Source organism: Megalopta genalis, chromosome 11 (genome assembly GCF_051020955.1).
Source record: "Megalopta genalis isolate 19385.01 chromosome 11, iyMegGena1_principal, whole genome shotgun sequence".
Taxonomy (NCBI): Eukaryota; Metazoa; Arthropoda; class Insecta; order Hymenoptera; family Halictidae; genus Megalopta; species Megalopta genalis.
This window is the reverse complement of record NC_135023.1, coordinates 6134804-6162737: the sequence shown is the minus strand read 5'-3', so window position 1 is coordinate 6162737 and position 27934 is coordinate 6134804. Positions and strand designations below refer to the sequence as shown.

General features: G+C 42.3%; 5 protein-coding genes across 7 annotated transcripts; 3 read left to right on the top strand and 2 right to left on the bottom strand.

Annotated features, from left to right (window-relative positions):
• Positions 1 to 811: 811 nt before the first annotated feature.
• On the top strand, positions 812 to 16556 carry Nasp (Nuclear autoantigenic sperm protein). Of its 2 annotated transcripts, none has more exons than XM_033479909.2 (3): positions 812 to 1052; positions 14608 to 15351; positions 15448 to 16556. In XM_033479909.2, exons 2-3 carry the CDS (start codon positions 14608 to 14610, stop codon positions 16105 to 16107), a joined length of 1404 nt encoding a protein of 467 aa, XP_033335800.1. In that variant the 5' UTR covers positions 812 to 1052; the 3' UTR covers positions 16108 to 16556. The 2 variants fall into 2 exon arrangements, with proteins under 2 accessions (XP_033335800.1, XP_076381307.1); XM_076525192.1 differs by lacking the exon at positions 812 to 1052 and adding an exon at positions 1524 to 1709.
• On the bottom strand, positions 1977 to 13533 carry LOC117226008 (uncharacterized). The gene is made up of 5 exons (XM_033479910.2): positions 13302 to 13533; positions 10138 to 10362; positions 5201 to 5308; positions 4426 to 4563; positions 1977 to 3808 (listed from the first exon to the last, which is right to left on the bottom strand). The coding sequence occupies exons 1-5, from the start codon at positions 13378 to 13380 to the stop codon at positions 3549 to 3551; spliced, it is 810 nt and encodes a 269-aa protein (XP_033335801.1). The 5' UTR covers positions 13381 to 13533; the 3' UTR covers positions 1977 to 3548.
• Positions 16337 to 21892, bottom strand: rempA (intraflagellar transport protein rempA). Its single transcript, XM_076525183.1, has 7 exons — positions 21573 to 21892; positions 21198 to 21500; positions 20881 to 21128; positions 20483 to 20801; positions 20168 to 20384; positions 17130 to 20097; positions 16337 to 17042 (listed from the first exon to the last, which is right to left on the bottom strand). The coding sequence occupies exons 2-7, from the start codon at positions 21459 to 21461 to the stop codon at positions 16730 to 16732; spliced, it is 4329 nt and encodes a 1442-aa protein (XP_076381298.1). The 5' UTR covers positions 21462 to 21500; positions 21573 to 21892; the 3' UTR covers positions 16337 to 16729.
• Positions 21893 to 22303: 411 nt separating this feature from the next.
• RASSF8 (ras association domain-containing protein 8) lies at positions 22304 to 26105 on the top strand. Of its 2 annotated transcripts, XM_033480657.2 has the most exons (10): positions 22304 to 22524; positions 22627 to 22925; positions 22996 to 23106; positions 23182 to 23493; positions 23570 to 23929; positions 24006 to 24167; positions 24232 to 24348; positions 24418 to 24557; positions 24629 to 24936; positions 25003 to 26105. In XM_033480657.2, exons 2-10 carry the CDS (start codon positions 22854 to 22856, stop codon positions 25101 to 25103), a joined length of 1683 nt encoding a protein of 560 aa, XP_033336548.2. In that variant the 5' UTR covers positions 22304 to 22524; positions 22627 to 22853; the 3' UTR covers positions 25104 to 26105. The 2 variants fall into 2 exon arrangements, with proteins under 2 accessions (XP_033336548.2, XP_076381305.1); XM_076525190.1 differs by having other exon boundaries at positions 22304 to 22925.
• A 95-nt stretch (positions 26106 to 26200) lies between these two features.
• Positions 26201 to 27932, top strand: RfC38 (replication factor C subunit RfC38). Its single transcript, XM_033480666.2, has 5 exons — positions 26201 to 26531; positions 26666 to 26803; positions 26880 to 27045; positions 27108 to 27426; positions 27501 to 27932. Exons 1-5 carry the CDS (start codon positions 26445 to 26447, stop codon positions 27856 to 27858), a joined length of 1068 nt encoding a protein of 355 aa, XP_033336557.2. The 5' UTR covers positions 26201 to 26444; the 3' UTR covers positions 27859 to 27932.
• Positions 27933 to 27934: the final 2 nt, after the last annotated feature.

The window sequence follows — 27934 nt, the reverse complement described above, 5'->3', positions numbered from 1 at the left end:
TAGGTTAACGTGTATATTTTCCTTTATTAAACCCGGGTAAATGATAATTTCAATTAATTATAGAAATTTCTATTATTCTGGCGTTAATTCATTAGGGGTAGCAGCAAGCAACAGCCTGTTGCTGATACTTCATCATTTATGCAAGATATAATCGAATATTCGCGATGATTATTTTAGATAACAATGCCACCTATTCTTGATAGATTAATAATCGATATGTGATGCATATTTACCTACTCCTAATCAATAAACACAAAATTTCTTCAAAAAATCAGGACACTGCGGGACAGCTTCTAATGAGTGCGGCAATCGTCGAATGGAGGCTGCGCAAAAATTCAAAAAGCGTACATTACGCAGATTGCGATTCTCGAAATATATCGATCTATGAATCTGTTAAATATAATATTCACACACTATTTTTTAAGCTTCCTATTCTTGTGCTATTCACATTCTGTCATTTTCAGAATAACAACGGTAATTGAAAAAGTGGGTAAAATTTATTTATAGAAAATCTATATAATTCTATCTGTCTAGTTCGATATATCGAACTAAGCTAGACGGAGACATGTCGCTTAGTATCTATTCGAGACCGTGGAACTAATACTCTAGATTTCAATTGTTACGTCCTTGGAAATCAAAATGATCGCATTTTTTCTGATTTAATATTCAATTGAAGTATATATATTATTACAATAAATAATTGATTTCAAATGGTAATATTTCTAAGACAAACCAATCCCGCCTTTAGCAGGAAATGGCGGCAAAACGAGGGCGCATGCGCACCACATGCGCACCGAGCGTGTCGTTCACATCGTTGCATCCGCCTCGTTTCTGTGTGCTTGACGCTCGTACAAGTGTACGCGTGCCGGTAATAAACCGTTGTTTGGCATAACGGTCGTCCCGTCCCATTCGATCTACCTGGCTGTTTGTACTTACATAAAGTTTACGTTCAAACGATCGAATCACAACTTAGGAGAACCTTCGAAGAAACAGTGAAAGTGTGTCTGTCGTTGAGAAACCGTCAAACACCCAGTTAAACCAACAAATTCAAGGTAAGAGGACATATTATCTTAATATCTGCTATCCAGCATTGTTTTCTTGGACTGGAGCACCGTACAGCAAACGGTATTCGTAGGAATAATGATTTGAAAGGAACAAGCACCTAACAGGTTCGAAAAATAAGGCTACTTTCATTCGAACGGTTTTACAGAACAATACTGGTCGTAACGCGCGGTGTATTTTTGTACGTACATTCTCGAGCACCGTTCGGTTCACGCTTCTACTACCTTTGTTGTTTACCACTACAAAAAATAGTAATCTGTTTGAATCCATGAACAGACGTGACGTGTTGGTGCATGCATATGTATAGTAGAATGTTATTGAACACTGTGTTTAGCGTGTCCCGCGTTACACACACGCACGCACACACACACGCGGAACGACTGGTCACGTGTTCAAATGTTCGTCGTCGTATCGCATCGTAACGTTGTGTGCGTGTGTTTGCCCACCGAGGATCCATATTTTTGTGAAATCCGTTTAACAAACATAACCTAAAATTAACTAAACAAACTACATATTACGTTCTGTAACCTCTAACCGTTGAATTTTCCGGTAGATTTCGATTATTTATGGCATATAAGTCGTTCTCCTCTTTTGAGATTATATGTAAAATGCACATCGAGAAGTCTATAGAACCACGAGTTAGATACGTAAGAATGGGACGCTTTGTAATACTATTTTTATACATAGAATGACCAAAACGTTGACAATATAACTCGTGTTATTCTTGAAACAAATATCCGTGCTATATTTGCTCTTCCTCTGTTGCATTGATTTTCAATGTTCTTACACAAGTGATTTAGTTACAAAAAAAAACTCTGAGATACATTTTTTTTATGACTGAGAGAGATAAAAGTCATGCTGTGCTGGAATGTTCATTTGATTTTGTGTGGGAGAAGTAAAAAGTCAAGGGCATCTGTGTTTATACATAGCTTATTATTTATATTGCATTTTATGATACATTAATTCTGATATAACAAATAACAAGGGTCAGGTAAAAAATGCGACAAGAAAATATTATCAGAAAAATGCGGTTTGTTTAAATAAACACCCGGAGCATAATTTTGCCAGTGCATTTGCACATTATATCCTCCTCGATTGCTTTCCCATTGGACCAGCAATGCTCAAACTCCGGGTATAGTTTGATGCTCCCATCGAAAACATCATTGTATCTTAAATCTTAATGGACGAATTGCGATTCACAATCCTTGGTGTACGATATATTTTTTTGTTGGCATAAGTCCTCTTTTTTCGCTGTAACAAGTTGTAGCAAAAGCTAAAATTTTTTTTTCTTGCAGACACGCTTATCGTTGCTTACATTGGCTCGAACAAGTTTAACTCTATGCTATGCGTGTTACAAACATGCTTATCTCTCTATTGTAAGGCGATCGAATTACACTATAGGCATCTATATCTTATTATGCTCTGTAGTTAAATTTCTCAAGCAAAACCTCAACAAATATCCTTTCGGCCTCTAGAACCTGTGAAAGTACTTAAAATATCCAAACCGGTGTTTCCTCTTAAGAAACTCAATAAGATATCCGTTGCTACTTCATAAAAAAATAGATTACAGGAGACTGTTAAAAATGTGTCTAAATAGACAGACTATTTGGTTTCACATTAATTGACTAATTCGTGTGCAAATCAAAACCGAGGTAAACGCATACATCTGTTCTGTACTGTTCTAGACTATCGTAACATAATACTCCTTCTGTTCCAAAAGCTTTTCACCTAGACACTGTCTCTTAATCATGCATCTGTATATGTTTTTCTTTTGTAGTAAAGAACCATATCGTTAGGAGGACCTTTGGAATCAAACAACCAATTAGAATCCCTTGTAAAAACACACTTAGGACATTTCCAAAGAAAAACAGTGTGCCCTTGCAGGATCAAATTGGCTCGTACAGCTCATACAGTTTACTTGGTGTTTCCCCTATCGGAAACTAGCTATTACTTGGTAAATTGTACAAAACATTGCATTCCGTGTGATGGACAAAAATTGTACTGGTTACTTGCCGCACCTTAAGTACAGGTCGACAAATAAATACGCGATGCACATGCACCCTCCAGTAGACGTGCAAGCGCAGCCTCTTGCCTTCGAGGTGGTCGGTTTCAGTAGTGATTTCGATTCTGAAAAAATACTCTCAAAATTCATTTCAATGTCTGACCTAGTTCCCCAGCTCCCCTGGAAATCGCCAAGAGTGTCCAGGTTTTGTCAACGCGGCAACTTTTCCGTTCCTGATATAATTAACGCTCACAGGCCCTTAATTACAATCCGCGAGATTAATCGCGAGTCGTCTAATCAAAAAATTCCCCGTGATCTCTGCATTAACTATACAAGAGAGAGAGAACAGAGAGAATATGTTCCCTGCGTAGAAAACGTGCCTGTACCACCCCGGTGGTCAGAGCTCGTCGGGAGGGTCGTCGACACCGAAACACACTATCGTAACTCTTCGAAACGACCTTTAAACCTCGAAGGCCTCCCACTGCTACGCTATTATTGCTGCGACCGGGCTGAAACGCATGATTTTGCTGAGCAATATCCACGCCACAGAGGCGAGGGCGCACAGGGTGACGCCACCCCAACCGAAATCCATGCTCCACGAGCTGCTGAAGCGTCTGGCCTTCAGTACGTTCCTAGGAACCGGTCCACCAATCACACCATCCTCTGGACCGTCCAGTATCCTCGTGCCCCGATCCTGGGCCCTCTTGAAATGAATTATCGTCAGGGTGAACAATGCGAACGTGGCTGCAACAATTGCTCTAGGTCAAGGACCTTCGAACTCAAAAGATATCCATAGACATTTTCGTCGGACAACGTCTCCCTACTTGTAGAAGGCATTCTAGAAAACGATGTTCGTCAGTCGCGGAAACTAAGAGCACCCTATCAGAGATAAGAAGCGTTTGCCTCTTGCAGCGCGAAGGAAACACCCCGGTCCGGTTTGTAAAAACTAATCGAGGTTCTATTGACTCGTTCCAATTGAAATTGAAATGAGTCCGCTTCGAGTTACAATTCGATGCAATATTCAACAGGGAGATGTAAATCGAACGGCCGCGACTATTGATCCGGTCGTTGTTCCATATAAAATAAACATCGGGGGACAGATCTCGAAAGCTCCCGCGGATGAAACGGACGAAGGCAGCGAGAACACGAGTTCATCGAGTTGCAACAGCATAACAGTACTATCCGGCTTCCTCGAACAAACCGCTTATTTTGCGGTCGACTTGACGAGTGCTTAGGAATCCTCCCGGTCACCGAGCTTGCCGACCGCAACCGCAGCACGCAGTACCAACAAAACTGTTCCTCGGTTAATGTGATTATCCCGTTCACGCGGATCTTTCCACGAGATCTATCGTTCAACTTACCCGCCAGAAGGTACATCACACCGGTGACGAGAACCGCGGATAGTTGGTGCCTGCACAATCCGAAAAATCCTATCAAAACCGCGGTGCCCAAGATGATCAGGCAGACTAGGGAACAGGATATACTCAAATTCTGCATCCCTGGAAGAAGAGAGACTGTAGGAGAATTTAGGGCATGGCTCGATGAGGCGGAAAAAGGTCTCCGGGGATCAAACTCGCACAAAGAATCCATTCGGATTCTCGAAATTTTTAAGCAGCTTCTGTGGCCGACTCAATCCATTAACGTTCGTTCTACTATGTGATATTTTATCTCTCCTCCTGTTACCAAGAATCTTGAAAATTTTCATTTTTCTCTTGTTTGCGCGAGGTTTATGCAGTATTAACGCTAGATTTAGGAACACTAAGAGCAACGTGTGTATGTTGCTTCATAAAAATAACAAATGTGTATTCGTTCAGATTTTTCGCGATTATTATTCTAATAATTTACCGAATAAATTCCCATATATGTATCTTTATAAAATAACGTGTTCCGTAAACCTAGCGTTAATCGTCAATACCTTGAAACTGTAATGTCGGCCACGGCAAACGAGTTTCCAGACCACTGTGCAGTGCAAAAGATCTTTTCCAATTTGCGATCGGTCTCGGCGACACGTGTCATCGGAAATCATTGTGGCAGATTCTACAGAATGGCCGTCGCGAATGAAACGATACGACTGGCGCCAGTACCGAGATCGATGAAGTACGAGGGGGAAAGAAAGGGGGTGTCAATCATACTCACGGTTTTGCCAGGCGGCGCGGATCTCTTCGTGAGCTTCGTCGGGCGTCAAGTAGTTAATGCACCTCTGCTGCGGGAAATCTACCTGACCCAGTAATCGTATTTCCTCCTCTGAAACGCAAGAAGTGAAAAAGGAATAGCGGCCCCCGCGTCACGTTCCAACGCGGAGCAGAAAATCCGCCCACGCTCTCACCCGAGCCCGACGACTCGAATCTTAATTAAACGATCCGCGCGGCGCATTCCGACAATTCAAAAGGAAATTTTCAAAACGCTCGGTCTCCAGCGAAATTCGCCGCGGTCGCGACAGCCCTCCGGGCTCGAAAATAAAATCTCCCGGCACGTAGAGATCGAAACAAAAACCCGTGCTGCGTAATTACTCGAAATTATGAACGGTTCGTTGCCTCGGCTCTCGTTAAAACTGTTTCGAAAAGGGACCGCGGAACGCGCGTAAATTGCGAATTGTCGTTTCCGCGAGTCTCAACGGGGATCCAGGACGTAATTCGCGAGAGTTCGTTTCCGATTGGACGCGTGCGAATGGGGCTTAATGGGGCGTCAATCGGTTTTTCGGCTCTCATTTCCAGTTCGTTTCGCGTTCGGCCGACTGCCTAGGACCGATCCAATTAACCGGGGACCCCGCGATCGTGGAGTCGCTCGAGCGTGAATCGCGGTATCAGATTCCTGGTCAGACGGGACGAACTCGAACGCGGATTTCTGCGAAATGTCAGGAAGGAAGGAAGGAAGGAAACGAGGTGTAACGGACGAGGCCGCGGAAACTTTGGAGATCGGGTAATAATAAATCCAGAAGCAGAAATAGATCGCGACCCAAGTTCACCGGGTCTAGGTTACTCTCCTCGAAACTCGCGAGCTCGTTACCATAACGAACGCTCGAATAACGCGCTCGACTGCACGGGATAATTAAAGATGGACCATCGTTAACGGTTGTCAAACCGTCCGATCGATCGTCCCCAACGGAATTGCAGTTTATACGTGGATGCACGCGCCCACCCCCGCCGATATTGCCGGCTCGATTCTGTTTTAATACTTTTCGCGCTGCAGAGCCGTTTTATCCGCAAGTCAGTTCCCCAACGATTATCAAATTGCTATCTGTTTGTGCACCGATAATACCCGGTCCACCCGATTGGCTCCGAACAGGGAATTGTCGATGTTGCCGTGATTTAAACAATAATTTGATAATGTCTTGTCGCGACGAGAATTTGGTTGAAATCATAAAAATTCAGGACGATCCAGAAATAGTTACTTCCTGCAACAGCGAGCTTTTTATGGTCTCGATATATTACATTTCTGAACGCCGAGCTTCATTTTTCGACGGTTCTGTCGAAGGTGATCCCGAAGCACCTGTGCAATGTGCAGATAATACGAACGTGTTTTAAAGCTGAGCGAAGCATCGATAAAAATGGAAACGGACAATGCGTGTAACTTCCGCTCTACATTCCGCCGCATCGAGCTCGAGATTTGAAAGACGAAAAATTGCGAGGGCAGATGCGCGAGAAACAGCATACGGGCGAGGTAATCGCGAGATTGCATAACACCTCGAGAAATATTTTCAAGCTGCAGATTAATGTTTCTGTTTTATGGCGCGCGCGTTCTCGGTGGTCTCTATCAATCATCGAACACGTTCGCAGTTACGCGACACGGTGGCGGTACAGGATTGAGATGTAAATTACAAGCTCGCGAGGGGAGTCCGGTCTGTCGTCAGAAAATTGCTTCGGGATTTATGTGTTTAGAACTATCGGCTGATTTTCGCGGGAAGGTCGAGCTGCCCCCGGTTCATGTGCATAGTCTGCGGCAATATTTCGTGCTTGGCGTGACTGGGAGCCATCAGAGCAACTTTCCGAAAAAAAACAAGGGAAATGAACAAATGATTTCTGCGCGCGCGTGACTCCTCAAACGCTCTCTCGAAGGTCACGATAAAAACCCGCCCGCCCACGAATCAGCTGCGTGCACCGAAATCTGACGCAATTGCCGATTTATTTCTGCAACTCTTTCGTCGAAACGAGACGATCCTCCGCTATTTCTCTTCTCCGAAATCTGTCGAATGATCTCCGCTTCAACGATTCAAAACAATGGACAAATTCTTGAACGATGAATGATTCTTCGTTCGTGATTTCAGCCAGTATTTCTTCCAAAAAATTTTCCTTCGGGGAAAACACACTTGTCGGAAGAACTCGAAGAATCGAGCAATCGCAGAAGACACCTTGGACATTTTCATCATCCCGAGATTTCTCTGCAAGGGACGAAGATCGTTTACGATTCTGAATCTCTGGAGAACGTCTCCGGAAGTGGACAGGAACGTCGAGACGATGATCGCTTTTCCGATTTTTCTACGGCGAAGCGAGGAAATCAAAGGCTTGTTGCATACAATCGAAGCGTGATTGCACGCCCACGCTAGCAGAGACCGTTGGGAGCGGACGGTCCTTCCAGGCGAGGATTGAAACTTTCGGACCGAAGTTTTCTCAATTAAATGTTCGGAGAACGTCGTCGTGACCAACAGCAGGACCGTCGGGAAAACTCGTCCGTTGTGTCCGTCGCGTGATTTCGACGGTCTTTCGAGAACAAGGAAACCTCCCCGTGCGGAATATCGCGGTTAACGAGAACGTTTCGCCGTCGTTAACGAACTGATACGCCTTGGTCGCGGAAGCTGATAGAGCCGCTCGTTACCGGCGAGTACAGATTCGTAATCCGTTTATCGATTCCGTTTGGCAGAGGTCTATAATTAACTGTTCGACGACGCGACGCACGATGGGACAACAGAGTTCTCCGAAATCGTATATACTCTAATGAATCGGTAAGCCGGAAGCAGCCCGAGAATTTCATCAATTAGAGCTCTCGTTGAATGATCCTGCAGAAATTCTTTTATCTCTGTTATGGGGATAGAAAGTAAACCGAGAGGATAAGTTGATTAGTCGAGCTACCTCTGCTGCGTGTTACACGAGACTATAATTCCAGGAGTAGATAGTATTTTCACCGACAGCGTCACACCCATTTTGTACTTTTCCACGACTCGTTTCCCTCTGGCGGGTTTTCTCTACAAAATCTCTGAAAACTGGTCCGCTCTCCGCGGATTTTACAGCGCATCTCGGGGAACGAGCCTGAACCGAGAGAGAACAAGGACGACCGTGAAAAGCATGATTTTCTTCCGCTCCCACGTTTCAGGCTAATGAAAGAAACGCGCGGCGGACACGCTGATTAACGGCGTCACCGTAATTAAGCTCGGATAACTGAATAGTTACCCTGTCCCTTTTATATTCGGAGTTCCCGTCGTTCCTTTCTGTTAATCCAAAAACAAAAGGAAACGGCCGCACAATTAGCGGCTGGAAACGAACGTGGGCGATCTGCGACTAACAAGCTGCACCGTTCTGTCGTTAAAACTGTTCTTTGAGGAACGTTGAAAACACGCGATCCTGCACGGTCTTCTGCCCGACGAAACTCGAGCAATTTCCCTGTACTTCTAGCGTCGCTGTGACGCATAAATTTCGAGTTTTTCTCATTTTCTCCCATTTTTCACGCGTACCATGATTACGAGTCCGCTCGTTATCCGCGCTTGTTGATTTATTTTCCGATGCTCTGGTGCACAGAAACGCGATAAATGGAGGCGGTGAAAATCAGCGTTGTGCTTCATCGAGCTTGTGGCAATTTTTTGGAGCAAAGAATTCGCGGATCAGGACCGAACGAGCAGTGGCTCCATGAGAAAAACTTTTCGCGTCGCGTTCGATCTACCCTTCGATTAGGTAACGCTTGTTATTAAACGGTTATTGTTGGCACAGGGATGTCGAGGAAGTTCGGATTGGCTGCGGTTTCCTCCTTAAACGGTTCCACGATAGGCGAAAGTGATTGACACGAACTTTCGGAGAAGGAACATCCAAGATGTTCACGGTCACGGCATGCCTAGACGGTGTTTCAGATCGTAATCGACTGATCGATAACTTCAGAGTCAAGGTGGTATCCACGTATATGTAGAACGCATTTAGCAGTCTGTACAGATACGTCGCCGCGATTACGGGGTAGGGGGAGGGGGTGTATCATTGAGGTTCTGCACGGAATCGATTCCGCATGAATATCATCAACGAAACAGGCATACGTCTTTCGTCGAGATTATTATTCCGACTGGTATTTTCATACTACGGTTCGCGCGGAACGTGTGATCTATAGGTTACAAGTCATTTAACATTCCCGGTTTCTTATCGCAAGCCATAATTGTTTTATTCGAGCCTCACGCGAGAGCCACGGTTGCAATCAGCCTTCTGCAAAACGCCCTCAGAATTAGAAATCAATTAGGGGAACGTATTAACGTGCAGTTAAGCCGGGCGAGTGGCAATTTTTAGTTCCACAAGTGGGTAATTGGACAGGATTAGCGTTGCACGGTGCGAGAACGATTCGTTACTTTCTTTATCAAACGACGATGTTACATTTTAGTTCCTAGTCTAGACCCTCCAGAAATGATTCGGATATACGACACACGGAATATTGGAAAGCGAACATCGAATTTCGAAGGAGGAGGGAAGAAATGGCGCTTCGGCTGAACCAATACGTCGACAAGGCTCTTAAGTGCCGCAAAAATGGCACATGGCGCAGGAAACCAATATTTGATTTTGAAGAAACTATTGCGGCGTTGGAGCTGATATTAAAACGACCAGGAAATGGCACTCGTGGACCAATATACTACTATAGAAGTCCCGCGAGGACCTCGTGCGGTAAGAATGCGGGGAAGAATGAAATTTTGAAAACAATTCTGGATCCCTCGTTGCTACGCTCCCGCGAAATAATATTCTCCCACCTTAAAAGCCACTCGGAGACGTGTTAAAGAATGTCTAAGAACGCCGAAACGGGGGTGCGAGATATGAAATATTGACGAAAATAATACGATCGTCGCCGCGATATTATACCGGTGAAAAATGATATCAAAAGGATCGTCGACTCACCGGTTAGGGAGACGCACATGATCCAAATGCCGCCGTACATGGGCACGAGGAAGGTGGGTCGTCTTCCGGGCCGGTGATTCCGGTGACCGGAAGCGGGCTCGAGCATCGCCACCTGTCCATCCAAATACCACTTGAGGGTCACGTTCGCGTGGGTCAGAGCCGCCTTGTTCCAGCTGACTTCCTCCCAATGGTCGGACATGATGGCGCCGCACAACAGACCGGTCGCTGCAACAGAAAAATGGAGGATTCCTCCGTGACCAAATCGCAGGGGTGTCTTTTTCGTCTGAACTTCGGTCTCGTTATTTCAGTTCTTCGCAAATCGAGGTCCACAGCCAGCGGCGATACGCCAGGATAATGAAATCGGTGCGGAAAGAATTGCCGGATCCTTTCACGGAGCGTCGGAGCTGGATTTTCAAAGGATCCCGTTGTGGAAACTTGGAAAAGCTGGCCGAAACGATCCGAGGAACGCGTTCTGTCGCGCGCCACGGAATAGTCCGGATATCCACGGAGGGTCTTGCGGAATACCGGAATAGTTGGATCCGGGGATTACGTGGCCTCGCACAAAACGATCCATACATTTATCTCTCCCTACTTCATTGAATATGGATGCGACTCCCCTACAATTTTTCCGGAGAACCCGGTCACCGAACGTTGAACAATGAACTCGTTCGCCTGGATTCGGTCAAGGTAACCTCCGGTACTCCTATTCCTTTACGCGGATTTCGCTGAATACACTATGAACGACGGAATTTTTCATCCGCGTGCATTTATCGGATTTATATTGAACGCAGTCGCCAAAAGTAGCCTACCGCAGTGTCTGCATTCGACCTAGAAAATCACCGTTTTCTTCTTGGGTGGCGGATAAATTGAATGACCTCGATGGTATGGAAATGTTAAAAACCGAGGTTTACCGATGTAACGAGAATTACGGCGGGAAAATCCATTTGCTGCAGCGTCCGATCACAGGGGACAGGCGAACGAGGCTCCAGCGTCCTACAAACGTCGCGTCTGACCATCCACGGGTTTATACCACTGAGCCATTAATGCTAACTACTGCATCCCCGCTGGAGAAGATCCCCGCATTGTTTCGGATACTGTTAGCAATTTAGAACAGAAACGTGTGGCCCTAGCATCGGTGCATTAATTTTTGTTGACAATGTAATAATTTTTTAAACTTTGTGCAAAAGCAATTGGTACTACCTGAAAGTCACCATGGCATCGATCGCAAAATCAATTAGTTGTTCAAATCGTTGTTCCAATGGAGCCCGTTCAGGATTTCAAGTATCGAGAACTATCGATGTCATTATTTATCGAATAAATTTCTTATCTCCACTTTGAAATCACCAGGCAAGATGCAACGATGTAAATTAGATGGATCAAACGGGAATAAAACGACGGAGAAACGAGGAGGAGAATCAAAGGTAATGTTCAGGGCAATAAACTCGAATGGCTTGCTAGCCGATTAAACTGTCGATGAAGCAATAGTTTTGCCGGAGAACGACGCGAGATTTCCAGGAGCATCGCGGCCAGACAGAGTCTGCGTGTTATGACATTTTATTGCATAAGGAATCCTGCGGTTGTCGCCGAAGAGAGCCCTCGAGCTTGAAAGCGCTTGTTTCGAGTGACCGTATCCTCCCTCCGGTGAAAAAGTGTACTAGGTGCAACGAGTTCAACCGGTGGTTGCTGGCCGTGGTTGAATCACCGAGAATCGATGAAGGAGAAACGCTAATGAGTCTGGCACCAGCGACCGGAGAACCCGATGAAGACTTGAAAAACGATAGCGATCTCCGCGAAGGAGTTGTTAAAAAGGGAGCTACACAGCGAGCAGCAAGCCGTGTCCGTGTTTTTATGGATCGCCGCGGAGTCGTATCGGATTGTTTGCGTTCAGATGGCTCGATTAACTGGAAACAACGAAGGCTGTACGAGAACATCGAGGATAGATGTTATCCGTGTGCTGCTATGATTAGACAGGATATTGTTCACCGCTGCGATCGTATCTTCATGCAAATCCCGATTTCGAGGCCCCTTTTTCGGCCGAATCGGTCGTTTAGATCTTAATACGGGAATTTGATTTTATTCAACAATCCGTTTCGATCTAGTTCAATGATCGATCATTGATACATTGAGCGTTGTATCAATCACGCAAACAGGTACGAAGAATGAGTATCCGAAGCATGAAGTTTTAGTAAGTCGACAACGGGGATCGACAGAAAATTTATCTTCGACGGAAAGATAGAGGGAGGGATTTCCGAATCCGCAAAATATCTATGTATTGTTCAGACCCTCCGGTACGAGAAGTTGCTGTGCCTGCAGTTCGAAGCGAGAGGCATCGATGTCCACGTGCTCCGCGTAGCATCGATTCCAAGCTATCATCCGCCGTGCGGATGACTACAGTGGGAAATTAATCGGCACACCGATTGGCACGAGCATCGATTGTCTATTAACACGGCTACGCGGCAGTCCGCACAGTTGGAAGCTATCTATTGACACGTTCCCCTCGATTCGTGGATCGACCGAATACCACGAAAGGAAACTACGCTCGAAAACTTCCTGTTATCTGCCGATTAAAGAGAAACAAACGATCTCAGCCTCCTACAATCGTCCCCGCTGCAAAGAAAACGTTACGATATCCAAATATTTCGAAAAGCAATAATTTCCTTCGGAAATGAAAAACCACCAAACTCTCGTTTATTACGCAACATTGTCCACAAACACCCCACAGATTGTCCACGTAATCCCCCGCAGGAACAATCCCGCAAACTTCCGGATCACCTCTGCGAATCCCCTGCGAACTGCTCGAAGAAGCGTGCAAAGAATGCGAGCCCTCCGATCAGCTGATCGCAAAGCCCACATGTCGCAGCAACCAAATAAACAAACCTGGCTTTTCGGTAATCCATCGACAAACAGAAATTCTCTATGGGACCGTCTCCGAGCTGACCGGTCAAAAACAACAACAAAAAGAGATGCCAACAGGAGATCGAACGAGATTTGCCTGCGAAACCGAGAGCCAGCGTGGTAACGAGGAAAACGAGACGTGTGGATCAGGGGCGCTGATGCAGGTAGTGCTCAGGGTGACCGAAAACAATAACAATAGAAGATGCCGACAGGAGATTGGGGCTGTTCGGGGGGCGGGGGGGGCGGTCGAAGGATAAGAGCGGTTTTACCTGCGAAAGTGAGAGCTAGCGTGCCAATGAGGAAAACGAGACGTGGATCAGGGGCCCTGGGTACACGGGTCGGCTCCATCCGTGCAGGTGGTGCCCAGGGCGACCGCTGGCAACCCACTGAGAACCCGCACACCGCACCGACAGCCGCCAGTTACGCACTGACCGATCGACACCCCCCGTAGACTCTGTTTTCGGCGAGTCTCCCTCTTCGGGGGCGAAACACGACCAGCACGCCATCTCCGTTCTGCGTCGAAGCGCACGAAAATCGACCGACGTGCCACCCCACCCCGGATGCTGCGGACAATCCGCTCCTGCTCCTTCGCAGCCGTTCCTCCGCCCGTCTCGTTCCTTCCGTAGCCACTCTCCTCGTCGGATCACAGTCTCCTGTTGCCCTTTTCGAATTCCCGATCCTGCGAAATGATCACACGCGATCGACTTTCCACCGTTGTCGCTGACGCTGCGACCACTGCAGGAGGGTGCTCTACTGCGGATGACCTGGGGGACCTGAACTTTCGCCGACCTTTCGCACCCCGAGCTCCAAATTTCGGGGCTTCCACAATTTGTAGGTGTTACCACGGTTCTATAGAGTTGCAGGAAGTTTTATAGATCCCGATGACGAAGACACAGCCTGCTGATCTCGCAGGAGCTTAGCTCTAGCTTCTTCGGAACAGAGAAGAGACTCTGGAGTTTAATCCTCTTTGATTTTAGGTGGGACTCTTGTCTAAGTAGTATAGGAGATTTTTCTGTAGAGCTCTGTTTGTCCTCGTTATCCTGAGCTACAGCCGGGTAATCGCTTGATTAGACAAGGCAACTGTCCTTAGGGTAATCCGTCCTCCACAGGAAATCCATCTTTTAACCAGTTCCAACAGTTTGCTAATTCAGTTTGGATTCCATTGGCCCTGTTACAGTCAGGATGCGATGGCTTGTCCCCCATAAGTCTCACTGCGGTTCTGTAATCGCTTTTCATTTACCGGACATCCACATCGTTGTGTCTGGTCCAGGTGGAAAGTATGACGCGTGCTATGCGTAGGAGGAATGCTCTATTAATTGCGTAACGATGTTAAGTGTAGCGAATGGGTTAGCTCGTGATTGGATGATCAGTGAGAGCGATTCATTTCGCTGAAAGTTAAGCGATGTCGATGGTGGACTCGATTAACTTTTTCGTACAGCCTGAACTCTAGGGTCTAGAAAGAAAGGGTAGTTCTATAATCTTGTAAAGCAGAGTTGATCAACGTCTGCCAATTCGATCAGAGTCGACGTTAAATAAATCGATAACCGACATAACAAAAACATGTTCGCGTTGCAGATGGCTGACGTCGCCGAGAGTGCAGCATTCACCGATCCAGCAACTGCGATCTCCCACGGGAAACGGCACCTGTTAGTGCGGGATTACACTATGGCTGTGACCGCGTTGGCGCAAGCCTGCCAGCTGCTGGCAGAAAAGCACGGGGATACAGCAGACGAACTCGGTGAACCCTATCTTCTGTACGGTCGAGCACTTCTTGGTCTGGCCAGAGAAGAGGCGGGAGTGTTGGGTGGCGGAGTGCCAGGATCAGAGGAGGCGGAAGAGGAGGACGACGACGACGAAGAAGAAGGCGAGGACGAGAAGCTGAGTAACGTGGACGAGAAGGACGAGGAAGAAGAAGAGGATGCTGCGGCTGCTGAGGGAAAGGAGCAAAGTTCGACGGAATCTAAAGCTGAGAAAACAAAGGCGGAGGAGCCAGAGGCGAAGCCGGAAGCAGAGGAACCAAAGAAAGCCGAAGTAGAGGAAGCAGCAAAGCCAGAGGCAGAAAAGAAAGAAGAGAAAACAGAGGCCGTCAGCGAAAAACAGGAACAGGAGAAGACAGACTCGAAGAAAACCGAGGAAAAAGCTGAGCAGAAGCAGAAGGAGGAGGAGAAAACTGCACCCGGGTCCAGCAAGGAAACGAATCATGCCAATGGACCGTCTTGCTCCAGTGAACAGAACGGAGATGTGAAGAAGAATGGGGAGGAGGAGGATACCGAGGACATTGGAAAGGAGGACGAAGAGGATGAAGTCAATAATTTACAGGTACAAAAATAAAAATTACTTCTATCGAATGGAACAGCGGATAATTATTTGTTTTAACATTACAAATTATAAAGAATGTTTCTCCCCCGATTGTAGGTAGCTTGGGAAGTCCTGGAGTTAGCAAAACTGGTGTTACTAAAGCGAGGAGAACCCGGCTGGAAGCTCCTAGCTGACTCTTATCGGCTTCTAGGAGAAGTGGCTATGGAGGGGGGGAATTTCCAAGGTGCGCTAAACGATCTACACAAGTGTTTGGAGCTTCTACAGCAAATCGAGCCGCGCGAGCCAAGGGCGATAGCAGAGATCCACTACCAGCTTGCACTGGCGCATTCGCTGGGCAATGAGTTTGACTCCAGCATAGAAGAGTTCAACAAAGCCACCGAGCTGTTAGAGGCACGCATTAAAGAGCTGGAGGAGATCAAAGAACCGCCCAAGACGGAGGACTCATTTTATACCGTTGAAGGAGAGATCCAGGAGCTGAAAGAACTACTGCCGGAGATCAGAGAAAAGATCTCAGACATGAAAGATTTCAAACAGGAAGCTTGCAAACTGGTGATAGAAGGTATCAAAAGCAAGGTCGCGGGGGGATGTTCGAACGGTGCCGGACCCAGTGGTAGCGATTCAGGTTCTAGCCCAAAAGTTCAAAAGCCAGCCAGCGATATATCCCACTTGGTACGCAAGAAGCGGAAAGCTGACGAAGCGGAGACGGAGACCACCGCCTCGCCGTGCAAAAAGCCAACGCCGGAGAAAGCTGTTTGAAGACTAGTTACGTGCAGACTGGAACACTCTTAATCGTTGCTATGTTTCGCGGAGTGATCTACTAAAAACTGTACCACTCTGGAATTCGAAGAGTTGGACCAAGATAGAGTTAAATACATTGCATCCAGCGGGAGAAAACATCTCGATGGTGCGACAACTGTTTTTAAAAAAGAGCAGACGCCAGGATCGCTCTTCTACTTTTCGTTCCTTAAATTTTTTTATTCAACGATCACACTCATTGCCGTAGTTTATTTCGTAATTTTTATCAATACATGTTTTATTTATTGTGTCTAATAAGTGTACCGACAGTGAATGACAGCTGTGAACGACTGTCCTAATTGATTTCAGCTCTTATTTTTCTTAGGACTATTAATATCAAGGAGTAAGGTTGTTCTTGTATAAATCTGATTAATAAACGTTAAACAATGGTTTTTTCTAAATGTTCAGAAGATACTTGTATATTTTTACTATACACTTAAGACACGATATTGTATAAATTATTTTAGGCAAATAACTATCACAATTCTGGACGGATTGGTCTTGAAAATTCAAACAGAAATTACATTTTGTGTTAAAAAATTCACCTGTAATAAGAGGAAAATTTCCTTAAGGAAACATCATTTTATTCTCCCAAAAGTTCCTCAATGTCTTCCTCCCTATCAGAGCTCTCTTGTCTATGAATCTTCATTTTGTAACCAAGTGCCTCGAGCATGCTAACGTTGTAGTAATAGTTCAAGTTAATTCCAGGTACTAAAAGCTTTAATTCATCCACAGTAGCACGCGCTTTATCAGTGTCACCTATGTTGATATAATGCTGGGTGATAGTGGCGAACAAATCTCCACGTCGTACAGACTGCTCCAGATCAGAGCCTTGAGAATCGAGCAAATGCCGCACCTGTTGCATCGCAGTCCCTGTGTCACCCCTATCAAACAACCTACAACACCATTATATAATGCATCACACGATTCAAGAAGCGAAAACAGATTACAGAAATTTTATTATCACAATTATCGCTACTAACTTTTTGACGTCTAAGTAACGTCTAATTGTAGCTATCCTAGTGTTCACCAGGTCAACGGCTCTTTTATGAATATTCGGATCCCTCGGCGTCGCAACCTTTGCAAGACACCTACTGGCCTGATTTAATGCATCCAAGGCCTTCTCATAATTCTGAAACTCGTCTATCTCAACTTGGGCGCAAGCAACATAGAAATTTGCCAGTAAGTCCATCGCTTTTCCTTTAGAGTAAAAGTTGATGATATTTTTCAATACTTCTGGCTGGTTTTGCCAGTCCAACGACTGCAGATAATTGCCAGCCATGATGTAGATCTCTCTTTGCCTGGAGACTTGGGCGAAGAAGCAGATCTTTTCGGTGTCGCCAGACTTCAGCAGCGCTTTCATGGCTCTCAGCTTATTGCCAGCTTGAGTAAACTTCTTCGTAGCTAAATGATAGTTGCCTTGCTCGAAAGCGGTCTCGCCTATTCTTTCTAATATAGAAATACGAATCTTCTCGCGATCTGGATCATTATCGATCTTGTCTAATGTCATCTTCTCTGCCAAATCTTCGGTCAACAGTATATTATGCTGTTGCATCAATTCCAAAGCCTCCATGTATTTTCTTCCTGTTGCGAGCAAGTCCACTGCTTTTTCGATTTGATCATTTTCTACAAAATACTCGGCGCATTTCACTATCAACGCAGGATCAGAATCCGCATTAACATCCATAATGATTAGTTGCAGAGCACTGTACTGTCTTGTCTTGAACGCAATATCCAAAGCCTTGTGCAATAAGCCAGCTTTATGGTACAATAAAACTGCTTTATCCGGCTGATCATTCTCTTCATAATATTTGGCAACATCTATCTGGGACTGTCGCGGCGCCAACACTGCTAGAGGCCATAATTCTTCGTAAAGATCGTGCTCCTTGCACAGACGAATAGCGTTTGTATACGCTTTAGCGATAGTGTAAAAATGAATGGCCTGTGTCACGTTGTTGTTTGATTCGTAGTGCGCTGCTAAGTGATATGCAGATGCAGCGTGATTGGTTCGCGATACCAATTCGCTGACTTCATCCTCCTTGCCAAAATAACAAAGTAATCTTGTCATTGCTAAAGTATTCTTGGCTTGCTCGTACAAACGCAGAGCACCTTCCATATCACCTGTTGATTCTATGTACTGTGCGTGCCAGTTTTTTATTTCTGGGTCGTCGGAATTGTTCAAATATGACAGAAGCTCCCTCGGTCTTACTAGCAGCATCCTTGGTACCTCGAATCTGTGGCAATCCGCTTTGCTATACATTTCAATCGCATCTGAAACTTTTCCCTCTGCCTCAAGAGTTTTAGCATAATTATAATAGCTAGTTTTCTCACAAATTTTATTCTCGTTGCTCGAGAGATCTATGGCTTCTTTGAATTTGCCTCGAGCTTCCAAAAGCTTACCCAAGAGATCCAATCTCTTAGCTTCCCGAAACAGGTGTTCTGCGTCGTTATACAGACCCAATTCCACAGCTAATACGCCCACCTTGGCTTCTAGATTTAAGCTGTCATCCTGCATAGCTTCCCTGAGGGCTCTCGCTGCTCTGGCCTGTTTCATATGGCCCAGACAAAGAAGTGCCATGTTCAGTTGCTTCGTCTTCACGCACATTCTTGCTAGACTCTTCCAAATACCCTCGTTTTTTATGGATTTAATCGCCTTGAAAGCTTCATCCATATTTGCGATGCTAATATAAAAGCTAAAGTCTAAAACAGCCTTCCTTGTGATCGAATCGCACAAGCTGAGTTCCTCAAAGCCTCTCATGAGCAGTTTATGGACTTTACTAGCCTTATCCGCGGTCTTCTCAGAGTTTAAAATGATTACGTGCGGAGTCTGAACGCCCAGGACTCTGCAATTGTCATCTTTGATTGGCATTATGTCTTTAACAACAATGCCGTGATCCGATGTGGCAAACATTGATACCAAAATCACAGTAGCTGTGGAGACATCGAACTCGTTTTCATTGTTCTGCTTAGAGTGTTTAGAGTCCCGTGTTTCTAGTCGTTGAGCACAGCACACCAAAAGCCTAGGATCTTCTACATCCCAGCAGTGAGCCGTGACTAATCTTCCTCTACACTTTACAGCTAGTGCAGTGTCATCTTCGTCAATGTCGTTAGACTTTGCGAAATCAAACTCGTGTATTTGATCGCTTTCGATGTCCCATACATATAAAATAGAACTGGGCATCAAGTTCGTCATGGCAACTGTGATGGACACGCAGCGACAGTCTGCATTGCATCTGGCCTCTATGATCTCGGCAAAGTCACTGATGGCTTCGTAAGGAGCCATTGCTCTAGTGTGCAGCTTAGCTTCCCTTTTACTCAAATCCCAGATTTTTAATGTGCCATTCAAGGACGCCACTGTTAGGTATTGTCCAGTCAGATCCATTGTGATCGGTTCACCTTCTTCTGGCAACGTTGGTAGCTCCTGAATAACTGTGCCCTCCACTGATCTCAACTGTATAACCACGGGAGTAAGAATGATCAAAGTGTGGTCGCAAATTAAAAGCTTCTCTGTATCACAAATGAAGTTTGTTATCCATGTAGTGTTCAAGGAGTTTTCTTTATGGATTCTATATATCGATACGTGTTTACTGGAGGAAACAGCGATGTACTCTTTATTAACTGCGACGAGCTGTACTCGAATATCTGTTTTCATTGTATAAGAGAAGTTTTCAACTTCTATTAGTATCTGAGTGGGGCTGAGCTGGCTCGCACAAATACCACCACTGTATGCAGCACACATTGGCTGCTGGTGCAGTATAAATACGTTAGTGATACAGTTGACTGCCAGCAACGGACTTCTTAAGTAAACAGCGCCCCATGTGAGTTGCTTTACTGTACCGTGAATGGTGCATATTTCTGGTACAGGTAACCAAGCATTTTCGTCGGCGTCCATATCAGCTTTGCGTTTCCATAAATAAATTGTTCCCAAATTTGTTCCAGCTGCCAAAGTACCTACAAAATATTAATAGTGGAGTATCTAGTGTATAATCATTTTTACTACAAATAGAAATATTGATGGTACCATTTGTTTTACAGAAGGATATGCTTGTGCAGATTTCTTGGGGAGTAGCAATGTTCCCTGCAGATAAATCCGGCGGACTCAATACGTAAGTGTCACCATTATGTAGATCCAAGCAACGAATGTCTAAATCCCCTGTAAGAATCGCTAAAGTGTTTCCACTGACCCAACATAATGATAGACTCACTCTTGATATGTCACATCTACTGCTAAGTTTCACCTGACAAAAAATAAATATATTACACATATAACATGCAAAACAAAAGTATCGCAGAGTTGTGTTGAGTTGATTAAAAGGAAAAGGAATTGTTGCCTCACACTAGTCAATTCACTGAGACGGCCGGTGATAGGATCTGCTTGAAAATGCCCTATATTCAACCCTTCTGTCATAATGATGATAGAATCCCTAGTCTGATGATGCAAGAGGAACTGTAATGTGGCGCCGCTTGTACTGAGAACCTCTGTACATTGTCCTTGATTATCCACAAAATATATTACACCGCTTGTGGTACCAATATAAAATGCATGATTGTCCCTCTGGGAGACAATTGTTGTTGGTGCAGCTGTTCTAGGGCGCCAAGAACTGAACATATCTAAAGCTCTCTCATCCCCTGCGACTGCTGCTTTAGCTAAACCACTGAAAAACATTCATATTCCTTAATTATGTCTTTATAATATTGAGTACAGTGCTTAAAAGCTGAATGCATAATGCAGACCTAATATCAATTGCAGGTTTTGGTGGGACAGTTTTAAACACGATTTGTGCAAAAGTATCTTTTAACTCATGGTGGAACATCATTAACAATTGACCTCTGGAATCTATTTTCCAACCAACTATAGATCCAGCTGCATCTGCAGACACTAATCTTCCACCATGTTGACTCCATTGTAAAATATTGATGGGTTCACGGTGTGGAGTAACTATTACATTGAATTCTATGGTACCAGTATCGCCAGGCCATACCTACAATCAATATAATCTTTAATAAGTTAGTTCGAGGCTATTAGTTTTAAATAATTTATAAATTATTACCCTTAGTTCTCCACTTTCCCACCCTGCTGCAAGCCATCGTCTCTCAGGATGCCATCCCAGTGCAGTCACCTGAGCTACAGAATGTCTCGGTGATTCTACATTTGGAACAGGTTCACCTTGATCATCGTAAAGTGTCACAAAACCACCCCTGTCTTGAGAATATGCAGCAACTGCCAACATGGGATAATTGGAATGCCATATTGCATGAGTGCTTATCGAAGCTGTCTCAGGATTTTGTACCCGAGTATCAAAGTACAACGTCATCGCGTTTTAATTGTCACTCTTTTACTGGTTCTATCCAAACTGTCAGAAGTAGAAAAACTGAATACTATTCACATTTTAATCTTAGTTATGCTTTAAACAAGCAGTAATTACTTCTATAATAAATACTCTAAATAATTAAGAGTACTCGAGTTTATCTAACTTAAATTCCATTGCATAATTAATACCAATGTTTAAGATTAATGAAAAATTCAGCTGTATTTGACATTTCACAACTTTAGTTTATGTAAACGTTGCCATAGCAATGTGAAGGTGATTAAACTGCTCCCGCTAGAGGGCTGACGCGAAAAAACATATGTGTTCCAAATAAAAATGCGTAATTACTCTTTGATTAAAAGCAATTAGCTAAAGTGGAAAATATTGTTAATTTAATTGAGAAAACAGCTACGAGTAGTGTCATAAATTATTAGTAATAAATAAAAAATTGTATGTATGGATTATAAGTAATCTCTTCTATATCGAAATTGTATGATATATACTATTTTTAATTCGATGTTAATTAATTATTTAATAAAGTAATTTAGTAACTCTGAAAAAGTGAATGGTGGCGCCATCTAGCCGCGAAGCAAGTAACTTGAAATGTTTCGCAACACAGCAATTTCATAAGGCGTTGTATCTATTCTTATATGTATTCAATAGCGAAGCATTTTGATGGGAATAGGAAATTTATTCAAATTTTTATGCGCAAATTATTAATTCCTTAGTTCAGTTTTGCAGAATTTAAATTTAGACTGTTTTCATTTTTATTACAAAGAGCCATACATGTTTTACCATTACATATCGAGACATGAGAGGGAGCTCTTGTTTTTCAGAACAAATTCGTATGGTTTCAGTAGAGTGAATAACTCCGTACATATTTTCACCGTCGGTTATTTCCAATTATCGACTGAGCCTTCTTAATCTCATACAATCCCATATTATTATTAAGATTAGGATAAACAGTTTTCGTATTTATAAAAAGCCTAAGCGAGAGTGTGCAAGAAAGTTGCAGCTGTTTTACGCGCGCAATGTCTCTGTGATTAGAAGAACATGATGCATTGACAAAGTAACGTAACACTGCTATCATAGAGAGTTAGAGAAAAGCGTTTGCCTGTCTTCTGCGTTATCATGGACGTAAATCTGTCATTTTGATAATTACACGTTACAGGTTAAAGAAAACGGATTTTATCATATCAATAGCAAAGCTTTCAGAAGGACCGTCTACGAACAGTATTTAAAAGCAGTTATTGAAGAGACGCGCGTCAATCTTCATTGCGCAAACATTCTTCGTGTGAATGATATCATTTAAATTCGAATCTGATGACTGGTTTACTGTCTTTTAGCACAATTTAGCGATGCTAAGGCTTAATCTTACGATTATAAATTGGTGACGTTATGGAGCTGAAAGTATGGGTAGAAGGTATACAGCGTATTGTTTGTGGTGTTACAGAAACCACTACATGTCAGGTTGGCACTATTCATCTAAATACTTTGTAGTTAGTCTGTCGATTTTACATAATTACAAATTAACTTGCAGGATGTAGTATACGCCCTTGCTCACGCTACAGGACAAACAGGTAGATTCACTTTGGTAGAGAGATGGCGAACAAATGAGCGTCTGTTGGCTCCATATGAAAACCCTTTGAAGGTATTGATATGTGCAACTGTTTCTTCATACTTTCTTCATACTATTTTGCTATAAATAATTACTTTCTGGTACAAGATTTTAATGAAATGGGGAGAGTATTCATCAGAAGTACAGCTAATATTAAGACGCTCCACACCAGATAGCAATAAGGCTCCAAGTTCATTAGGTACACGTTTAAATCATGGTCCACGGGCAAATGGTGTGGTCAGTTCAACTTCAGAGCATTCTGCAATACCTACTAGTGGACAGGATGATACTAAGAATACTGCAGCAACTCCAAACTCTGAGTTTGATGATTTCCAAGGGTGTCTTGATAGAAATCGTGACACCAGAAAGTCATTAACTTTTGGAGGGTTGCATGGAAATATGATGGAAAATAATGCAGAAGTAATTAATTTATATGTTATACTAACCGTTTGAAAAGTTCTGAACGGTTTTATTTAATACTTACATTTTAATACAGATTCAGATGGAAAATGTTGCCATAGTTCAACCCACACCTCACTTAAAAAATAAGGAACTGAACATAAGGAAGAATATACAAAAACCATCACAGTCTCCTACTCGTGCTAGCAGCAGTGAGAGCAATACCCATGTATCTCAAAAGAAAGTACGCGAAGTTCCCCCGTATAGGGATCCTCCAGGACCAGGTTCTCCGCCATTAAGAACACTGCCGCCGTACAGAGATCCTCCACCACCTAACTTAAATAGTCCTGGGAGATCGCAATTTCAATCTAGTACAAATAGTGGAAGTCCTCATGTTCATAAGGAGGATCAACCATCTTCTAGTAATTCTGTCAAGCTGAAGAGGAATCTCATACAGGTTCTACAGAAATAATTTTTTGTACGACTGCATACAATCGTGCTATTGAGATTCTTATTCGATCTTTTGTGTTTAGGAATTTCAGGATACAAAGGGACAGACACAGTCCGTGAATCAATTATCTGGTCAATCTCAAAATATGGTTACTGTTGCTTACACTCAACGATATGTTGAACTTATTAGACTAGTCAATAAGCAACGTGATACCATAAATGCACAACAAGCAGATCTTACAAAAGTATGCAGGAATAGTGGTCTGTAAACGAAACTAACAATTTATAAAATGAATTAATTATTTTTAGTTCGATGCTGAAATATTATACTGGGAAACTAAAAACAGAGAGCAGATACATCAAATGGATTACATTTCCCAGGAAGTAAATCGTATGGAATCTACTGGTCGTCTCATTGAAGAACAGGTGTGTCTTCAAAACGTATTGACTCAGATTTTGCTAACATTATTCAATATATTGTCGTCTATTTTGCAGTTGAAAGAACTGGCGCATGTAGAAGAGGAAAGTGAAATAGTAAGACAGCAAGAAAAAACGCTGAAATCAGAAATTACACTGTTAAGATCAAAACTTGCAAACTGTGAAACAGAGTTGCTTCAATGTAAAAATAAAATCAGGTGCAAAAAGATTATCTTTTCCATTCGTATAGCATACGATAAGATACTAATTCGTTCTATCTACATTATAGATTAGTCATGGAGGAACTCGCCATAGAGCAGCACAACATAAGTCGTGAGACAGACGAGAGACAAATAATGGAGCGTAAAATCATTACCGAAGTTGAGCACCTTCAAAACGAGGTGGAACAAGCAAAACGCTCTGCAGAATTAGCTTCACAATGTGCAGAATCATTGAAACTGGAAGTAGTGAGCCTAGAATCTGCCATTGTTGAAAAAAAGTTACAAGTAGAACGATTGGTAGCTGATATGAAAGAAGCTAATTTACAAAGTTTGGCTGTTGCTTGTCAAGATGAACAAATCAAGTCGCTGTTAGAAGGTACTTGAATTTAATTAACTTGATAAAGATTAAATTGCTCTACTAACGTGCGTCAAAAATATTTAGGTGCTCACAAACCTGGCAGTACACGAAAAATGATAGGTTCCCCGAGGCAATTAGAGACTGCAGTACCCACCAGCAAAAATCCACACGGTGTCTGGGTATAAGTGTGCATTAAGTCAATGTATTTTAATAAGTCAAACATAGCAATTTTCGTTCTTAAAACGTTTCACATAGAGAATATGTGCTGTGCGCACATTCGTTAAGAACGTTAAAAAGCGAAGAAAGTATTTTCTTTCTGTATCTTCGTGAACGCAATTTATTGCTGTTCATTTCATCCACTGGCCATATAGTTTTCAACAAACATAGTTGTAAGAATTAAATAATAATCATTTTAATTATTAACTCGTGTATAATGAAGGATTATAGGTATCAGACAATACATTTATCCAAAGTTTTAAAAAATGATGAATCGTACAACGCACTTGAATTGTACGACTCTAAAGAATGTCATTATAATTCAGTTGCAAACTGCACGAAATACTACTATCACAAAATAATATTCTATATTTTCTATAATCAAAATAATTCTGTGAATTAAAAGCATTTACTTACTGGTGCACTATGTAGTTAAAATACAAATGTAGTAGATTTACTATATGTGTCTTGTACATATCGTTGAAAGTATGTGATAACGAAGTCTGAGAGACATTATTGAAACATTCTAGTTTGCATTACACGTATTTTTAAATACATAAGAAGCTGTCTTCTTAACTTTCATTCCGAAATCAAGCTCTATATACAATAGATTAAATTAAGTCCATTAATTAAAGAGAACCTTTCCTTCATCTTATATAATAGATTTGTGTAGCAATCACCATTGTTCATTCATTATCAGCATGCATTTCTAGAATCATATTCACACACTGCCATTATCATTAGCAATAATTTTAAAAATCTAATAATTCAGATTATTTTGTGCATTATTGCATTTTTATATAGAATTTATATTACTTTTTAGTATATAACTATTTCGTTATGAATAATACCAACACGTTTCGTACAATGATTTATTGTATCTACCAAAGTGTGTTAGCTTTTGTTGTAAAAGCAAGCACTTATTGTATAATTGAATATACAAATAAAAGTCAAGATCAAATAAAATTAAATATGCATTTCGTCAATTGAATTTATTTTATTTGATTAAGAAGAAGTGCTACATATATGTATGTACATAATTATGTATCTACACTTTTCGCGCGCTTTTAAAGCTGTGTTTATGTCTACTGAGTACCAAAAGTTGCCGGTATTAATAATCGTTGTACTGTATAATTATTATACGTTTAAATAATTGAACAATATTTAATTCTATATGATGTAAATATACATTATAAAAGTGAGATGTGTTGTAACGTAATATTAACTAATACATAAGTATATTTGCGAAATTGTGAAAGAAACGGAGTATTAGTTATATTATACTAAAGTTCTACAACAATTAGGTGAAAATGAGTCTCTGGGTAGATAAATATCGACCAACAACGCTCGCAAAATTGGATTACCACAAGGAACAAGCAGAATACCTAAAAAATATGGTAATATCATTTATCAACGCATGTATTAATTGAGGAGGTTATCTGGAAAACTATTGTCTGGTGCAGTGTACTTCAAACTGGGATTCTATGAGTGAAACTATATTATTTTTATTAATTAAATATTGGAATTACAGGTGCAGAAAGGCGATTTTCCACATTTGTTAGTATATGGACCACCAGGTGCAGGAAAGAAGACTCGGATAATGTGTGTTATAAAAGAATTATATGGTAGCGGATCTGAAAGATTGAGGATGGAAACCATGCATTTTGAAGTATATCAATCTTTTATTTATTTATTTATTGTTTTAATTCGAGGAGATCTCATCTTTTAACTGATTTTATTTTCAGACACCATCCAAAAAAAAGTTAGAAATAACAACCATAAGCAGCAATTATCACATAGAAGTGAATCCTAGCGATGTAGGTATCTATGATAGAGTAGTTGTTATGGACTTGGTAAAAACAACTGCCCAAACTCATCAAATAGATTCAAGTGGACAAAGAGACTTTAAAGGTATGTGTACTATTCTTTGCTATTGAGTCTTAATTAGCTAAATTAATTGCATTTTATTTTAGTTGTGCTTCTAACAAATGTTGATCAGCTCACTAAAGATGCACAACATGCACTTAGGAGAACAATGGAAAAATATGTAGCTACATGCAGATTGATACTTTGCGCAAATTCAACATCTAGAGTTTTACCAGCTATAAGATCTCGGTGTTTAGGAATTAGAGTACCAGCTCCATCAATATCTGACATAAAGAATATTTTACATTCAGTTTGTAAACGAGAAAGTTTAACATTACCAGATGAATTAGCTACTGGATTGGCTGAAGCTAGTGGTAGGAATTTGAGAAGAGCTGTACTGATGCTTGAAGCATGTAAAGTAGAACAGTAAGTCCACTCGTGTTTAACAGAGCATGTATTAATTTGAGTTTAAATTTAAAATTTAAATCACTTGTTTTCAGATATCCGTTCACTGCAGACCAGAAGATAGCAGAACCAGATTGGCAAGTATATATTAGAAATACTGCTAACATGATGGTCAGTGAACAAAGTCCAAGAAAACTTTTGGAAATACGTAATAGACTTTACGAATTATTAACGCACGCGATTCCGACCGATTTGATATTTAAGGGACTTTTACAAGAATGCATAAAAAATTGCGATCTCCAATTAAAAATTGAAATTGCAACAGTTGCGGCAGAATATGAACATAAAATGCATAGGGGATCGAAAGCAATTTTTCACTTAGAGGCATTTGTCGCACGATTCATGGCGATTTATAAAAAATTTATTGATTCGTCTCTTGAAGGTTTTATGTAATATATTGAAATGTACTAAAAGTATAGCTACTGAAACATAAATAAGTTTTTTAATAAATTATTATACATTTTCTAGA

Coding starts and splice junctions, on each gene's coding strand:
- Nasp (XM_076525192.1), top strand. CDS start 1,629: ATGGCATATAAGTCGTTCTCCTCTTTTGAGATTATATGTAAAATGCAC. Junction 1,710..14,607: donor TAGAACCACGAGTTAGATAC/GTAAGAATGGGA, acceptor TTCGCGTTGCAG/ATGGCTGACGTCGCCGAGAG. Junction 15,352..15,447: donor ATGAAGTCAATAATTTACAG/GTACAAAAATAA, acceptor CCCCGATTGTAG/GTAGCTTGGGAAGTCCTGGA.
- LOC117226008 (XM_033479910.2), bottom strand. CDS start 13,380: ATGGAGCCGACCCGTGTACCCAGGGCCCCTGATCCACGTCTCGTTTTC. Junction 5,309..10,137: donor CATGTGCGTCTCCCTAACCG/GTGAGTCGACGA, acceptor CTTGCGTTTCAG/AGGAGGAAATACGATTACTG. Junction 3,809..4,425: donor TGTGATGTACCTTCTGGCGG/GTAAGTTGAACG, acceptor CAATTGTTGCAG/CCACGTTCGCATTGTTCACC.
- rempA (XM_076525183.1), bottom strand. CDS start 21,461: ATGACGTTGTACTTTGATACTCGGGTACAAAATCCTGAGACAGCTTCG. Junction 20,802..20,880: donor AAACCTGCAATTGATATTAG/GTCTGCATTATG, acceptor AATGTTTTTCAG/TGGTTTAGCTAAAGCAGCAG. Junction 20,385..20,482: donor GTCTCAGTGAATTGACTAGT/GTGAGGCAACAA, acceptor ATTTTTTGTCAG/GTGAAACTTAGCAGTAGATG.
- RASSF8 (XM_033480657.2), top strand. CDS start 22,854: ATGGAGCTGAAAGTATGGGTAGAAGGTATACAGCGTATTGTTTGTGGT. Junction 22,926..22,995: donor CAGAAACCACTACATGTCAG/GTTGGCACTATT, acceptor ATTAACTTGCAG/GATGTAGTATACGCCCTTGC. Junction 23,930..24,005: donor TGAAGAGGAATCTCATACAG/GTTCTACAGAAA, acceptor TTTTGTGTTTAG/GAATTTCAGGATACAAAGGG.
- RfC38 (XM_033480666.2), top strand. CDS start 26,445: ATGAGTCTCTGGGTAGATAAATATCGACCAACAACGCTCGCAAAATTG. Junction 26,532..26,665: donor CAGAATACCTAAAAAATATG/GTAATATCATTT, acceptor TTGGAATTACAG/GTGCAGAAAGGCGATTTTCC. Junction 26,804..26,879: donor TGGAAACCATGCATTTTGAA/GTATATCAATCT, acceptor TTTTATTTTCAG/ACACCATCCAAAAAAAAGTT.